Genomic DNA, 17,716 nt, shown 5'->3' on the forward strand with positions numbered 1-17,716 from the left:
ACTAGGGATTTTCAGAATTTGTTTTATCTACTTACAGTCTTTCGCGGCTATACACATTTGAAATATAAATTATAATGTGATCTTTTACGATTATGAAATTTCTGCTAGAAATGTTACATTAAATATAATTAAAAAGAAAATTGATATTTTCTTTTACAACGAGATTATGTTTTTACAACAAAATAATACTAAAATACTTCGAATTACTTAAAAATTCTAGAGCCAACATTTTGTTACATATGAATTTAACTTGTTAGATATTTAAAAATTATTTCAACATTTTATTCCCATTTTATTTCCCATTGTATAAATCTAAATAAATTTATCTATTATAATATACTTTTTTAATTTTAAATTTAAAAGTAATTTATTAAATATATACTAAGGTATCAAATAAATTTTTTAACCATATACAAAAATTAATACAAATATGTATAATATTATTTAATGAAATTGTTATATAGTTAAAGCAAAATAATATATACGTAAAATGAATTAAATTGAACGAACAAAATAAATCAACTTTAAGAAAAGAATGGTTTACAACTGTGCATGGTTATGTAGCAAACAAAAAATATTAAATCATAATAGCACATAACGATAAATGTAATAATAAATAATAATGATTAAAAATATAACGTACATAACATATACGCATGCGCGTAGATTAACAAAATTTCAAGGTAGTTTTTAATTAGTTTCGTGACATTGTATCCATTCAAAAAAAGTGTCGTAATTTTTTAAAAACAGCTATACATCATTGTCGATTTCTATATTTTAATGTGTACCTATATATATATATATATTTACGTGTATACATGGATATGTATATATATGAAAAAATTATAATGAAGTTCGCTTATTATTAATTTTAATTCAAGTAAAAGTGCGCGATGGTACAAGAAGTCGAAGTTCAAGACAGGAGGTTATCTGTTAACAAAAAGACCACCATAATCGATTGGATTGATTATGTTGATGCATCGATAACGTACGATGACTTTTTTTCGAAATATTTAATGGAGAATAAACCGTGTATTTTTAAGTCGAATATAACTGAAAATTGGTCGTGTAAAAGACAATGGAATCTAGATGGTGCACCAGATTTCGACGTCCTTGATATATCGTTTGGTAAACAAATTATAAACATTATATTTGCTCTATACGCGTATTATTTATTAATTATAATATTTGTCTTATAGGAGATTGTATAGTACCAGTCGCAGATTGTAAAAAAAGATATTACAATTCACAGTCTAAAGATGATATGAAAATGAAAGATTACTTAGATTATTGGATGGATTATGCAAAAAACAATTATTCAGATTCTATGGCGCTTTTGTACTTAAAGGACTGGCATTGTCAGAAATTATTCCCCAATGCTCCTATGTATACAGTTCCTGAGTATTTTGCATCCGACTGGCTAAATGAATATTACATGGCACATCCTGATTTAAATGATGATTATAGATTTGTATATATGGGCCCAAAAGGAACATGGTAAAAATATACTTTTTAAGCACAAAATTATTAATGTTTGATGTTATGTAAATAAGGTAAACTAGTTTCCATATATAGGACACCATTGCATGCAGATGTATTTGGATCATACAGTTGGTCTGCTAATATAGTTGGAAAGAAACGTTGGTTACTTTTCCCTCCAGGTCAAGAAGATTTTCTTAGAGATATACATGGTCAATTAATATATGATGCAACATCCAAAGAACTTGAAAACTATGCTGTATATAAGACCTATGATAAGCGATCGATAAAATATATTGATGTAATTCAAAAGGAAGGTGAAATTATATTTGTACCTTCTGGCTGGCACCATCAAGTTTGGAATATAGTAAGTATACTTGACTATCATTATTTAAGTTAAGTAATATTCTATACTTATTATGATGCTTATTTTTAGGAGGATACAATTTCTCTCAATCATAATTGGATCAATGGTTGTAATATTATAAATGTGTGGCACGGATTAAAAAAGGAATTAAACTCTGTAATGAAAGAAGTTAGTGACTGTAAAGATATGAGCAATTGGGCAGAACAGTGTCAATTAATATTGAAATCAACATATGGAATGGATTATAACTTATTCTTTAATTTTCTGACATTTATAGCTAAACGTCGTTTAAGCATGGTATTAAAAAAAGAGGACGTAATTACCTTTAATAGATATAAACTTGGATTTAGCCATTGCGTATTCGATCTCCATTCAATAAAATTGACATTAATAGACTTTATTAATGATATGGAAGAAAAATCTATTTATTATTTAATTTGTGAAAAACAGCAAGCCCATAAATTACTGAACAAGTTGTTATTGTTTTTGCAATCATATGACTCAACTGAACATTCATCTACATGATAAAAGACAAAAAAATTAAAAATAAAATAAGGAAATAAAAATCTTGTTTTTGTTTATATAAATGTAAATATTATGATGTAAATAATGTAATACATATAATCAACAAATTTTTATATAGATCTGTAAATATTGAATATAAGCAACTACATAATTTTTAAAAACAAAACGTTGATTTTTTTATTACATCTATTAATTAGAATTGAAAAAAAGATCTGTAATATATATTTTCATAAATAAAAGTTGTATATTTTGTAAGTACTGTGAACCATCTAATAAAATTGAGAAATAAAATAGGTAGCAAATTCAATTATATTTTTATTTAAATATTTTTAAATCATAAAATATATTTATATTATATTAAATTTTGTATTATTCTTCATCTAATTTTTATTTCAAAATGTTTCAACCTCTAACACAATATAAATATAAAAATATGACACTGTATTTAAAAAAATGTGATCTTTGAATCTTCAATACTTAAAAATAAAATATCTTTAGTAAATGACTTTATTGTCAATTGGATAACTTTTATTAGAAACAGTTTTTCAGTTTTTAGAAGTATGAATTATTTATATAGTTTGTATTAATGTAAATATCTTTACATCTAAAAAAAAACAGTATTCTAATTCAACAGTAACAAGTTGCTTTATAAAATGTGGAACTCTACTTGTTTATACTGTGTTCAACAATAATATAATCTTTTTACGAGTATATTTTATTTTTTTTATGGGAGTTTAAGTACTAAAATAGTAAGTGCCCATAAACCTTTGTTTATATTGTCTTATGCCTTACAAATTATATGTGCATAAGTGTCTTATGTCTACATATATACATATACATATTGTACAACTATGTACAATTTATTACTAATAAACATATACAAAATGTATAAGATATGTATAAGTATGTATATTATCTATAAACACAAATAATTGTAAAAACTTATTAGTATCGGGAAAAATATGTATATAGCACAGTTGTTTCTTTTGAATTTATAAAATAAAATTACAAAGTAAATTGTGTGATATTATGTCACATGTGTGTATATAATATTTCTAAATTATTATTTTAAACTGTGTAAAATTACGTATTGGTCACCATTTCTTAGAATGACATAAAATGTGTATATTAAGGATTTGCTTATGTAATTAATTGAAAAAGAAAAAAGTATAAATATAATAGAAATATAATGAAAATATATTGTATGATATTCTTTATATTATTTCTTATATATAATATATATGATTTATATATATATTTCACTCAAAGAAAAAGCCATTATATTATTAAAAAAAAGTATTTTGTTTCATGTGAAAATAATAGTTGTAAACTCTATACTTAATTTGATTTTTTAATACATATATATACAGATGTATTTTCAACTCAAGACACATTTATTTTATGGAACAGTATTTTTTTATGAATTTATCTTGAACAATTTCATAAATTGAAGGATGAATTATCATAATCCAGTGTTATACAAATTTATAAATCAATTATATGTTCATTTTAAGATTTAAAAATTCATCGAAAAGTAACAAAGATGTCTTCTATAAAAGAAGTTAATATATTTCTGTACATATTTTCTTTTATAAGTTCTATTAAAAATTCATATAAAATATTGCACTGATGATACATTTAGAAAACAGAGTATCTATCGCACTTTGTTATTTTATGTTAAAAGAAACAGATTGTCATGGATAAAAGGTATAAAAAGGGGATATTACTTTAAATTATTTTCATATAAACTAATTTTTCCGATGAAAAACAAGCAAATATAATTATGTATTTCATTATTTACACACACGGGCACACACGCATACACACTATTGCATTTTCTCATAACTTTTTCATAATAGTACCAATTTCTACTTGCATGGCAAGTACCTCTATTAGGGTATCACGTCTTACAAAGTCTTCTTATTAATTACTAACAATTAACGCTATTACAAAGATTAGACTCCACGCAACGTGATTTTGTATCAATTCAAATGATGATTTTTTATACCTATATAATAGATACATATTTTTCATTGTCACATCTCACATATTTTTAACATTTCATGTTGGAAATAAGTAAAGAAATTGCACTCTATGATAAACATCACAAAAGAATTATTAAAATTAAGTTATAAATTCTCACAATTTTCAATAGAAAAGATTTATATGAAATTTTAGGTAGCATAATAATATTCATTTAATTCATAATAATCAAATAATTTTTCTGTACGCATATGTGCAAATTGTACATATCTATTTGTATATCTTCTTTAGATGAAATGAATTTCTTACAGCACATATGATGAATAATATTGAAGTGCAGTATCTTTCACAATATAGCGAGATCCCAGTGAACCAATATTAAGAGTTTCTGTCCTTCATTTTAATAAGTTTTCAAGTAATTCGCTTATTTAAATATTCGAACACGTAAATTATATTGCATCTCCGATTTTACGATTATATTCGCTATATCATGAATGTTACCATAATAGGCATAACAGTATTAGCAGAAATCGATGTTTCATGTTGTTATTATGTTAATTCCGCTACATAAAATGTAATTATTAAATTACATGCCAAATACATTCTGTAAAAGACCGATTTCTTTAAGAAAGAATTAAAATTAAATTGTTAGACTTATTTTAGTTTTCTTTCCAACTCTCCGAATATTGTTTAAGAATTATATAGGATGCGTGGATAATGTTTGTAACGGTATTGTTGGATTTGTGGGCGTCGTTAAAACAGGGATAGGCGTAGAAGGTATTTGCTGATGTGTTTGCCTTGGTGGTGACAAAAGTTCTTGTCTATCTCGTTCTCTTTCTCTTCCTGGACGCCATGCTTCTAATAATGCTTCGACTCTTTCTTCAGTAGGACCCCAACGAGCAGTACCAGCTGCATTTTGTAACCATACAACTAATGTTCCGTGCGCTGCTCTAATATTAACTTCCCCTCTATAATGCAAAAAGGGTCTTTTGTATGTATTTTTTATTTATTACTTGAATAAATATTGAAACCAAAATATTGTAACTTACTTTGGTAATATGTGTTGAAACCCATGTCTATATTCGTGTTCCATTGCAGGTACCACTACTTGTTTGCGCTTAAAATGGCTACTTTCCAGTTTAATAAGAGCATTAGGTGCTGGATCCCGCCATTCAGGTAAGAATACCACAAAAGATAAAGGTTCAGTAGAATCAGCCAAAAGACGTTCAAAATGATTAACCATAGCTTCCATAAGTTCTTCGCAATATGGTGGATTAGCTTGAAACGAGCCGCTTACAGGCCTAAAGTCCAAGAAAGGTCCTCTTGATCCAAAATAAGAATCTGTATCAGCGAATGCTGAACAATATTGTCTAAAGTAACAATTTAATGGGGATGCAAAACATTCAAATGTTACACCAAATGATCTTTGAAGACATTCAAAAACTGTGACAGGCAAAGCCATTTGTGTTGCTTGTCCTTCATTAATTCCAAGATATGTTTGATAACGTTTTAACATACACCAAACACGAGGTAAAAACATTTCGAATTTTTTATCATCGAAGCAATTATATCTATATAGGTGTTCTAATTTAGTAAGATGCATGTTATTAATACACGCAGTATCACCATGAAAACGTAACATTGTCTGTTCACGTTCAGGAAGATAATCCACTTGTGGAAGTCGAGGAGTTGGAAGAGAAAATTGCACAGGATAACACCAAACTTTCCTTTGTGCACTAGCAGGTCCTCCTAATGGTATAACATTTCCTAAACCATTATCCTTTAATATTTGATTATTTTTATCTTTAACCTTTTTTGCATACTCTGTTGATAAATGATAAATTTTCAGGCAAATACCCTCAACACTGGCTTTTACAGTCTCTGTAAGGTGTGGTTGACATTGTCGTTTTAAGTGTGCGAGACGATCTTGAAAATCGTCAAATGTAGCACCAACTGTTCGTCTCAACCATTGAAATGTGTCTTCTGCATTCCATTTTACAACTTTCCTACTTTCTGATGAAGCTGCTCTTGATTCTATCATCTTTTTTGCAGCCTCTGCGTATCGCGATAGCTGTTTTCTTGCATCACCAGTGAATTTTGGCCGGACTAATTTAATAGGGATATCATTCATAATCTCACGATACATAGACATAGAAATTTCAGGGAAACACTGACTTGGTAAAAGGGGATCTGAACCACAGTCTATAACTTTTCTTTCCATTAGCCATCTGTTAAAAGAATCTTTTGGAGCATCTATGGATTCACGAGTATGACACAATTCTTGATAGCATTGTCTCAATTTTGCAAGTAAACTACACCGTAATGCTTCTGCTTCAGGATGAACATGAGGTAAATTTGATGGAGCTCTCTCGTATATTATAACATTTGTTGGAATTTCCAAATCCCACGGTCCTCTATCATTAAGTTAAAATATATTAGAATTTAAAAAAAATGCTTAATATAAAAATGATATAAATTCAGTCAAGTAAACATACGCTAATACAAATTTCTTTGCAGCTGGAACAACACTATCTTCAGAAGCTCTGCGTTTAAGTGTTCCTCCTGGGGGAATTGTTCCATTTCCAGAAACAGGTGGTACACCGCATATACCAAGTGGATCCGTAATTGGGTCAAACTTGAATATAGATGCAGTTGACACATATAAGTTTATGTTTTTATTAATCTACAACCAAAATTTATACCTTAGTACCTGAGGTTTCAATGGTGGTATTACCCATAATGATTCTCCAGTTAATTTATTCCAAAAATATGGACGATTTTCTCTTTTACTCCAAAACTTCTTCCATCCTTGTTGCTGAAGTTCAGGTGAAAGTTCAGGTTCTGGGAACGTTCCTGGTGGTGTACCCTGTAATTGAATAGAAATATATAATAATTTACGGGGAAAAAATATTATTATATTTGCTTATTTGTTTTCATTATCTTCAAATTATAATTGTATTTCTCAACTCTTTTAGCCACTTAATCTCCCAGATATAATAATTTCCTTATTTATGAATCTTGTATCTGCAGAGTTTATCATTTCATTAAAACAAAAAGATATTGCATTTCATTTTACTTTTGGAATATAATTATTAATAGTTTAATCTTTTAATTTTCAACAATTGAATTTTAATATATAAAAGATTACGTTTTTCGTTTTGTTCATATAAGCAATTAATAATTTTAGACAATAGATTATAAATAAATATTTACCTGCGACATTAGACCTGATTGTTGCATATGACCAAGTTGTGAACAGTGGTCAGATATATTTTGTGCTGAGCTTAAGATAGGTGTCTGAAGTTTTACAGGAGTAGGAACTATAACTTGTGCAACAGTTGGAGTTGCATCTTGTTGTAACGACTGATGATGATGATGCATAGTAGACAATGAAGATGCAGACTGGCCAGATAAAGTTTCCCAAGAAGAAGTATTTGGTATGTCTTGCTTTCCTCCACTTACTTCATTCATCGTACAACGCACGTTGTGGTAAATACTTTAGTACATATAACACATATGACACAATTATTCTCGTTAATAGATACTTTATAGCACATAATTATTACATATGCATATAAAATTTGATCACATTTATATATTTCTTTATATATGTAACATTCTCAATGTTTTATTTTTAATATCTTGCAACAAAATATATTAATCAACACTCCTTGCATTTTGTCTTTTCATAAGTTGCAAAGTAAGTTTTTATATCACAAGATGAAGAATATTATGCTTATAAATACCAAATTTACTTATATATTTAGTAATTACAAGTTATTTACAAACATAAAAGATGAAAGTTTTACACTTTAAAAAAGTAATAAATTTTAGAAAGAACTTTCGTACCTTCTAAAAATATATTAATTTCTTCTTTATTATAACATGAATTATAAAAGAATGAGTAAAATTGCAACTTTCTTTGTGTATTTTTAATAAATTTACGTATGTAAAACTGTTAAAATTATATGACAACATTTCGTGATTCAATGTTTGTTTACATGCCACTAAACCGTTTGATAAATTCGCGAATTTTCACGATGTAGGATTATGCAAATTTGTAAAAAACACGTAACCGTTAATGCTGGACTTACTAGTGTCAACAATGTTGCTAATTTGTAGAAAATATACAACAGAACTTAGAATTCATTCATGATTTGTGAGATTTGACGCAACGACCTCCACCCGTGAGATACCATTTGCTTGAACTGAAATTCCAATTCCAACGACAGCAAAGTTAAAGCTTTCTTTACAATGAATGGCAGAATGGCAGATGTTAAAAAAAAAGAATACTTCGCATTAAGCGAAACATCGAAATGATATGAAGTTTTCGTAGAATATTTAACCAATAATTTGCTTGTTTCATTACATAAATACATAATTACGTATATATTTCACCGCATAAATCAATTAAATGATATTTTATCGTTTTTACGTTTTAATCTTAAGGAGGATAGTTTTGGAATGCATAGTATTATGATTTTTAAATAAACATTAAGCATCGAGGGGAATGGTAGAAATAGTTTTTCGGGAAAGAAAAATTACAAAATGAAAAAAATTATTTTTGTCATTTTATTTAATTAGCAAAAAAAGGTTTCAAACAATTATTATTATTTATTGGTACAAAATTTTAATGATATGCACAGATTATAACTTGTGTAATTATGGTATTGATATTCATGTAATGAATCCTTTCTATTACCTTTTTATCTACGGATTGCGCGGCCAAATCAAAGCAATATGGCGGCTTGACATAATAACTTTTGATACGGAATATATTATTTTGATTGTAACGAAATAATCATCACAGAATCCGATTAAATTTTGATTTATGTGAAGGTGTATGAGAAACTATCTGGTGGTACATAGGCTTGACCGTAACCTATTTGCTAGTAGAATATAAGTGTAATTTTTTTCTGTTTAAAACTAGATGTGCTTCCAAGATTTATTTTATTAATGGATGCAAAGATGTCCTTAATTATTAAATTAAAGTAGTAATGTTATGCAATAAGTTATAGTATCAAATACTGTTTTTCTATGAAGAATTATGTCGTCTACACAAACCAAAATGCGAGGTATATAAATATTAGAGTTCAAAGTAACCTTGTACTTCATAGATTTTTCTCTTTTCTCAATCATTTTCGATTGTAGATATGAATAATATTTTTATTATTGATAACTATTATTATATATGTTATGTTACTATTCATTTAAAACATTATATCTTTAAAATATAGGTCCTGGAAGACCACCAAAATCAAAAAACTCCTGTACATGGTGCGGGGAAACCAAGCAGCCTTTAAAATATGTTCTTCCAACGCAACATGGAAAGAAAGAATTCTGTTCAGAAACTTGTTTATCAGAATTTCGCAAGGCTTATATACGAGGTGCTTGCGTTCAATGCGACAATGTTATTAGAGGTACACCAGTGAGATTAGAGCAAAAAGATGGGCCTACAAAAGACTTTTGCTCTCCATTTTGTTTAAATAAACATCAAAAGAAGGAAGGACAAACAGATATAAAGAAAAGTTAGTAATTTACAAAAGTTTAAAAAAAGTTGAAGTATATATATTTTAATGAGGATTGCATTTTTTTTAAATAGATAATAGGGACCAGTCATCTCCTGCACCATCCCTTGCACCATCGGGATTAATAAGTGGAAATAATATTCCTTCTACAACTCAATCATTTACAAATACAAGCCATACAAATATATCTCACTCCCCATCAACCTCTACTGGTCCATTTCAGTATGAAACGTATCAAACTTTTGATTGGGATCTTTACTTAAAAGAAACAAACAGCCAAGCTGCACCTATAGAATGTTTCAAACAGGTACATTAAATCATAAAAAAGGAAAGTATACGTTATAATATTGAAATTATCTTTTAGCATGAGATTCCATCAACTAATGAATTCAAAATGGGTATGAAATTAGAGGCTCTTGATCCTCGTAATTTAACATCAACATGTATTGCGACTGTAGTTGGAGTTCTTGGTCCTCGTCTTAGACTTAGGTTGGATGGTTCAGATAATAAAAATGATTTTTGGCGTTTAGTTGACAGTAATGAAATTAATCCAATTGGTCATTGCGAAAAATCTGGTGGCATGTTGCAACCACCATTGGGCTTCCGAATGAATGCTTCCAGTTGGCCAATGTTTCTTCTGAAAACATTGAATGGTGCTGAAATGGCACCTGCAAAAGTATTTAAACGCGAGCCAAAAACTCCGCGTTCTAATATGTTTGAAATTGGACATAAATTGGAAGCCATAGATAAAAAGAATCCACAACTTATTTGCACAGCAACTGTTGGTGCAGTTAAGGAAGACATGATTCATATTACATTTGATGGCTGGCGGGGAGCGTTTGATTATTGGTGTCGTTTTGACTCTAGAGATATCTTCCCTGCTGGGTGGTGTTTTAAAAGTGGTCATCCATTACAACCACCTAGACAGAAATGTAAGAATTATAATATCTTCCTACCTTATATCATTAAAGTATATATTTTTATTAAGTAATATACATAAATATCTGTAGCGACAGGGCCTAATAGATTTAAGTCTAGGACAAGTAACATCTTACCAGTAATGGCAGTGTCTGGTGGAGGCACTAATGGAGAACCAGCTGTTGCTTTAGTGAGTCCTGCTGGTTCAAGTGCTCCACCACAACCAGCCACAGAACCTGATACTAGTACAGCTAATACCAAACCACATTCTTTAGAGAATGGTATATACTATTTCACTTAAATTTATCTCTTGGTAATTGAATCTATACTTTCTTTTGTCGTTCAATATTTTTATTATGTTACAGTTACAATTTATGTAAATCATAATTGCACATGTGGTCCCTATTTTGATCCTCGTAAAGTAAAGGCAATGCCAGCACAATTTGGTACTGGCCCTATACTAAATGTTACAAGAGATATATTTCAAGCTTTCTTGATGGCAGCAATGAGTCCAAGACAGATGTTGAGTCTGTTAAAACGTGGCGAAGGAGAAACTATAAGCTTAATTTTAGAGAGTAAACCTACTTCTGTTAGGTTACCTATATTTATGGAAGAAGAAGATTTTTATATATACATTAGGCGACAACTTGAGGATCTTTGTGCATGTGAACATATGTTATTTAGAAGGAAAGAACCCTGCAACAAATGTCCAAATACTCAACAACCACAATCCACCAATAGCGAAGAAGCAGTTAATACTGCTACAGCTACAACTAATAGTACTACTGCGGCAGAAAAACGAAGGTGGTCTCCAAGTCAGCAAAACCTGTCGTCAACTATCCCACAGCAGCAAACACAACAAAATTCTGTACAAAGTATAAACAATTCATCATTATCCTCACCAACAGCTACAAAACAACCACGAAAATCTGTTCCAGGTAATTTCTCTTATTTAAAAATATTGATAAATAAATGATATATTATTATTATAATCAGAGCTTGAAGCTGCAACATCCACTACCCAATCTGAAACTTCCACAAATCGCACACCTTCTATTGAACCAGCAGAATGGACTATTGAAGATGTAATACATTATATTGGTGTTACTGATCCTGCATTAGGACAGCATGCGGATTTATTCAGGAAACATGTAAGTTAACACTTTATGTTATTTTGTATTTATTTTATAATAGTATTTATTACAGTGAATAATAAATTCATTTATATATCAAATAGTACATACACAAATCAGTAATTGAAGAAAATTTTCAGGAAATTGATGGGAAAGCTTTGTTACTTTTAAATTCTGATATGATGATGAAATATATGGGATTAAAACTTGGACCAGCACTTAAAATATGCAATTTGGTAAATCGTATTAAAGGTAGAAGGCATATACTTCTATGACTTTATCAAACATCAAACTATGTACAGTGAGTTAAATTGACGTATTACTTAAACTAGCTGGTCAAGTTTGTTTTCATCATTGAGAACAAAATAATATATATAAGTTGTTAAAATAATGTGAATATATTGAGTATAATTTTTCAAAACCTTCATTCATCGATTAACATAGATTTTAAATAAAAAAGAATCAAAGTTTAATTTTATTTTAGTATTTAAATATTTTTCTTGCTTTAAAAATATGTAAAGTTATATTAATTATATGAATGTAAAATCTTTTTGATAATGAACAAAGTTAAAGATGTCTATAGAAGAATTCTAGAATCTAATTAGACTAGTTGATTCAACTCCAAATGCTAAATAATCAGGTTAAATAAGAAAGTTATTTCCTGCAATATGTTTGCCTTTTCCAAACTTTATTGCAATTTTTATATGTTCTCTTGGAAAGATAACTTTTACTAAGTTATCTCAATTTCTTAAGTGAGAACACTCCTTGTGACATAAAAACAGTGTGAAGTATATTTAGTACAACGATTGTTTTTGCATTTCTTTTTGGATATAAATTGAGTTTGTTATATTATATAAATATTAGCATAATTATATGTAATTATCTATGAAATATTTCTTATTTGTTAATGTAAAAGTAAACTTTCGTGCATTTTTGTTAAAAAAGAACATAAGTCATAAGAAACGCATGTACAAAATGTAATTATTTTATGTTTCATAACACGTATTTAAGAACGATTATATGTAATTACTTCTTATATGTAGTTACTATCTGTTTTATGATGTACTGTTACAACAAATAATAAGGTATCATTTTATACATGGAAAGGCAATATGTTCTACTTTATATCTTCTATATAAGGCAAAAAATTTAAAACACAGACTATCGTATTTGTTAAAACATAATAACATTTTCTTACATATTTTTGGCACTTTGTTGTTATTTCTTTTTTCTTGTTTTTAATAGAAATAATATATATGTAATAAAGTACATTTTTAACAAATCTAATTTTAAATATATAATTCAAATAAAGTTGAATTGCCATGTCATATGAGTTTTAGAGAGAACATACGCTTTTATACTTTAAATATATGCGTAAATGTTTATATTTTTTATAATAACAATACTTCTACTTTCATGTAAAAAAGGATTTCTAGATATTATCTATTCATAATATATTTATTAATGTAATTTCATAAAAATATTTTCTAAAAGTGTGAACAGCGTATAATTCATAAGCAGGGGCATTATAAGGTAATTTATGTAATTTTTTTTACAGTTCTTTTTGCAGATACAGTATTATATATTTGCTTATTTTCATTTATGATATTTTAAAAGATTCTTTTAGTAATTTGTTAAAGTATGTTTATTGCATAGTGTTAACCCTTTGCGGACACGTGTCGGCATATAGCCGCCCAAATCTGTTCACAGTTTCGAACACTTATTTTGAAGTGGCTGGCATACGTCTATTTTTCTGAGCGATAATTTAATGTGTATTTATGTATGGGTATAATAAACTAAACAGTATTATGTTTTTTGATGAAAGAAAATTATAGATCTTTAGAAATGTTATCTTCCGTAAACTCGAGATGTAGGATGATGGTCGAGTTAAAACGAATTTCAATCTTTCATTGACATTTCCAGATGAATCAGCAAACTTTTTATATGTTTTATATATTTTTTATAATACCTTATACACGATGCCTAAAATATCCAGAAAGAACATGTTCGATAGCGATAGTAGTGATGACGAGCATTATTTTGAACCTAGATAGAACAAGATAGAAGACGACGATAGTGCTTCAGACAATGGAACGAACTCCGTTTAACAAGGAATCGGCTCAGACGTTTCAATATTTCTAGTAATAGTGACAATGATGATGAACTAAATATTGATGAAAATAATACAAGCCTCGACAATGAATAACGCAACATTCAACGTGTATATTTTCTCCACTACGTGCGCCAATACCTCTCGTCACAGCGACGCTTGCTCGTCGAGCGACCTCATCCGCAAAGGGTTTATAAATATAATTTCCATTTCGATGTGTACATATAAAAAATTTGAATGTGTGCAAAATTATCTCTGTGATACATTGCATAATTATAATATTAAAAATTAGTTATTAAACATGTAAAAACTTAAGAAACAGAATATTCGAAAAGTTTTGATTTACATCTAACATATAATGAATTTTAAATTATATAAATCTCTTATACATAAATACAAAACATATGTATATAAGGAATAATGATATCAATATACATTCTTAATTAAATTTAATTCAATATAAAAAGAATGGTATTAGTAATAATAAAATGGCTATGAAAAATACCACAAAATATCATAATATTGTAAAGTAACATAACAAGTTATTCTTTCATGAGTGATTAATCAAATTAGGTTTGATAAATGATAACTAAATGGAGTTGGATCATAAATGAATTTAATAGTTACTTTCAACGATGTTACAATTCCATGCCTTACTTTTTTGCAACATAAGATTCAAATCATTATAATTTTAAAAATATTGCCATTTTTATATATTATTACTTTTTTAAAGTTATAATTTTAGAAAGGTTTTGTAATTGCACAGTAGATATTCTGAATAGCAAAGGTATTTTAGACATTATGTCATAATAAAAATTATATAATGAATTGTTTAATTAAAAATATAATTATGTTTGTCTACTCAACTATTTCTTTAAAGTTGATTTATATCTGAATTTTAAATATTTTCATATAATGAACTTCTCATAACATCTCTTTGTCAGTGATGCTCACGTGAGAGAATAAAACTGTGTTAAAAATATATTGTGCTTTTCCTTCATTTCTATGAAATTTACTTGTAAATGCTTGTAACATATATTGGAAAAGTATACGTATATATTTTAATTTAATACTTGTTTTAATACAATTTTGATATAAGTCATTAGTCATTCTAGTATATCTTTGTTTAAACTTAATTATAAATTGATATAATTTCATATTTTGATAAACTTCTCATATGTTTGTTCCTAGAAAGCGTTTATTTTATCTTTAACATCAAAATATTATACTTTCTTACTTTTTACTTTTGATAGGTTTAAAAGATTTAGGAAGAAGATATGTTTAGACTTATTTTATTAATAATTTTGCTTTATTATATTTATTATATTTAATTGCCTTTGTCCAATTGTATATAATAACTTAGGAATTGTTATTGGTATTAATACGCATTTATTTAGTAGTCATAAATTTTTATGACTTATTTTACATGAAAAACAGAATAATTTGTAAAAAATAATTAAATTAAATTTATTATCATGCTGATGTATATGTGACATAAAATTTGAATATGAATAGAACATTCTTTGAAGTATTGAACAAATTTGAATTATTAAATTAATGAATAATGTTTAAAATTTTTTGAAAACTGCTGCAATTGATAGATAATTTGAAATTTGTTTGAGTGATCACATCTGATTAATAAAAATATATTTTCTAATATTTCTTAAAATATGAATTTTTATTTTTTACAGATAGGTACACTATCTATATTCATATATTATATTTTTAACTGCAAGCTATTTATGAATAATATGTAATTACATATAATACAAATTATCTTTTGACTTTAGGAATTACTTTGTTTTGAATAATAATATGAAAAAATTAAATTTTTTTAAATGATTTTTTTATTGTATTATAATAGATTTGGACAGAATTATATAGTATGTACTAGTAAGTCAATTTAAGTAAGCAATTTAAAGTTATAAGCAACTTTATTTATAAAAAAATATATTTAAAATGTTTGTTTCTTAAAAATTTTTTACATTAAAAGATTTATTTTATATATAACAATATTTATTATAAATAAAATAATATATAAATATCTTATATAATATAGCTATTTTGTATATTAAAATTGTCTTTACTTGTTTAACGATTATTAATTTTTATTAATTAAATTTTACATACAGGTAAAAGCTTATAAATATTAGCTAATGAATCGTTAAAAATTATGAATTATTTTTAATCTTCATCCGAATCATCAGAATTTGAACCATTAGGTCCTTTGATAGTTTTAGGTTTTAAAACTTGTGATAACCATGGTTTTTTATTATTTTCTGATGACAAGTTCTCTTCAAATGTTATTGCTCCAGAAAGCGAAATTCTGTATTCTAATGTTTCAGTTGAAAAATCATCACGATTTCCTAAATCAGTAAATCCCACAATGTAATCATTAGTTTTACCATTAACAATGAGAGCAATTGTGGGAATAATTTTGATCCTTAAACGTTCTGTAAATGTATAATATAGATTAATATTACAAATTTTTAGATTTAAGAAAAGTTTAACAGAATACACTAAAGAAATATAGAAAATATGGACAATAATTAACTTACCAGTTAAAAATGGACATCGTACTACATTTAACTTACAAAACTTTGCTTCTATATGCTTTTTTGCAAGAATTTTGAGATGATGATCTACTATTTTACATCTTGGGGAATCGTCTTTACAAAACAGGCAAACAATGTTTTGAGATTTTTTTGAAATTTCAAAGAATTCTTTTTCATCATATAATTCTGAATATTCTCCATGACCCTAAAAATAGTCATAAACATTGAATTAACAATTTTAATTGTATATAAAATTGGATTATTAAATAGTGAATTAAATACTATAAACTGATTAACTAGTTTATCTTTTCCTTATGATAAAAAGATTACATTGATTGCAGGAAAACAGCATTATTCAGAGATTAAAATACTATATAATAATAAAATACTAAATGTTACACTACCAATGTCAACCAATTCTGCTTTTGTTGTTGAAGCAACTTTAGTTTCTTTAAACGTTGTTCACGCAACTTTTCAAAATCACTAATATCCAGATTTTCCAATTTTTCTATCTCTGTGTCTAATTGTTTTTCAACGCAGTGAGTTGCTTCTATTATTTTTTGTTGCAAAATAGTCTCCATTTCTACTTAAAAATAAAATTCTGAGAAATTTTTGGGTTATATTATACAAACTTAATATGTAATTTTATATTGTAATGTGAAAAAAGATAAACAGCTTTTATTTCATATTTGAACAAATAAATACTTTTTAATATGTGGATAATTGATACAATATTACAGAATATTTTATTTTTACTGTACTTTAAATTTTAGCAAATAAAGTTTTCCTTACTGATGCGGTTTCGGTTTGACCATATAAGGAATCTACGTTTTTGTCAAATTGTTTATGCGATAGAAAATATGTCTATCCTTGTTGCTTTTATAATTTACTTGATACCATATAAGGCGAGAAAAGTACAAATTTGATAAACCATAAATTTATAGATCGGTCATATTTCATAAAGATATATTTTAAGTAAACTTTATATAGCATCAAAAATGTTTTACAAAAACAATTAAACGAGGATTTAAAAAATATTGAATACATTAATTATACCAGCACAGTGATACCAACTTAGGTGTTGAGTTTCACAGTTGTCGACTTGCCTGACAGTAATA

The 17,716-nt window shown here is 27.2% G+C and overlaps 4 protein-coding genes across 8 annotated transcripts; 2 read left to right on the forward strand and 2 right to left on the reverse strand.

Annotated features, from left to right (window-relative positions):
* Positions 1-674: 674 nt before the first annotated feature.
* On the forward strand, positions 675-2,673 carry LOC100643018 (2-oxoglutarate and iron-dependent oxygenase JMJD4). The gene is made up of 4 exons (XM_003401749.4): positions 675-1,128; positions 1,200-1,497; positions 1,576-1,846; positions 1,916-2,673. Exons 1-4 carry the CDS (start codon positions 894-896, stop codon positions 2,369-2,371), a joined length of 1,260 nt encoding a protein of 419 aa, XP_003401797.1. The 5' UTR covers positions 675-893; the 3' UTR covers positions 2,372-2,673.
* Positions 2,674-3,065: 392 nt separating this feature from the next.
* Positions 3,066-8,766, reverse strand: LOC100644079 (mRNA (2'-O-methyladenosine-N(6)-)-methyltransferase). 3 transcript variants are annotated; one of them, XM_003401755.4, is made up of 6 exons: positions 8,449-8,766; positions 7,568-7,850; positions 7,065-7,220; positions 6,850-6,989; positions 5,404-6,768; positions 3,066-5,322 (listed from the first exon to the last, which is right to left on the reverse strand). In XM_003401755.4, exons 2-6 carry the CDS (start codon positions 7,823-7,825, stop codon positions 5,052-5,054), a joined length of 2,190 nt encoding a protein of 729 aa, XP_003401803.2. In that variant the 5' UTR covers positions 7,826-7,850; positions 8,449-8,766; the 3' UTR covers positions 3,066-5,051. The 3 variants fall into 3 exon arrangements, with proteins under 3 accessions (XP_003401803.2, XP_048269160.1, XP_020722852.1); XM_048413203.1 differs by lacking the exon at positions 8,449-8,766 and adding an exon at positions 8,204-8,434; XM_020867193.2 differs by lacking the exon at positions 8,449-8,766 and having other exon boundaries at positions 7,057-7,220; positions 7,568-7,709.
* A 282-nt stretch (positions 8,767-9,048) lies between these two features.
* On the forward strand, positions 9,049-15,025 carry LOC100644193 (polycomb protein Scm). Of its 2 annotated transcripts, none has more exons than XM_020867194.2 (8): positions 9,049-9,429; positions 9,592-9,882; positions 9,957-10,189; positions 10,247-10,814; positions 10,899-11,081; positions 11,166-11,738; positions 11,797-11,951; positions 12,074-15,025. In XM_020867194.2, the coding sequence occupies exons 1-8, from the start codon at positions 9,402-9,404 to the stop codon at positions 12,206-12,208; spliced, it is 2,166 nt and encodes a 721-aa protein (XP_020722853.1). In that variant the 5' UTR covers positions 9,049-9,401; the 3' UTR covers positions 12,209-15,025. The 2 variants fall into 2 exon arrangements, with proteins under 2 accessions (XP_020722853.1, XP_003401804.1); XM_003401756.4 differs by having other exon boundaries at positions 9,053-9,429; positions 10,893-11,081.
* Positions 15,026-16,130: 1,105 nt separating this feature from the next.
* On the reverse strand, positions 16,131-17,658 carry LOC100644419 (thioredoxin domain-containing protein 9). 2 transcript variants are annotated; one of them, XM_003401758.3, is made up of 4 exons: positions 17,391-17,658; positions 17,003-17,181; positions 16,602-16,803; positions 16,131-16,496 (listed from the first exon to the last, which is right to left on the reverse strand). In XM_003401758.3, the coding sequence occupies exons 2-4, from the start codon at positions 17,177-17,179 to the stop codon at positions 16,228-16,230; spliced, it is 648 nt and encodes a 215-aa protein (XP_003401806.1). In that variant the 5' UTR covers positions 17,180-17,181; positions 17,391-17,658; the 3' UTR covers positions 16,131-16,227. The 2 variants fall into 2 exon arrangements, with proteins under 2 accessions (XP_003401806.1, XP_048269403.1); XM_048413446.1 differs by having other exon boundaries at positions 17,360-17,503.
* Positions 17,659-17,716: the final 58 nt, after the last annotated feature.

Source organism: Bombus terrestris, chromosome 16 (assembly GCF_910591885.1).
Source record: "Bombus terrestris chromosome 16, iyBomTerr1.2, whole genome shotgun sequence".
NCBI lineage: Eukaryota > Metazoa > Arthropoda > Insecta > Hymenoptera > Apidae > Bombus > Bombus terrestris.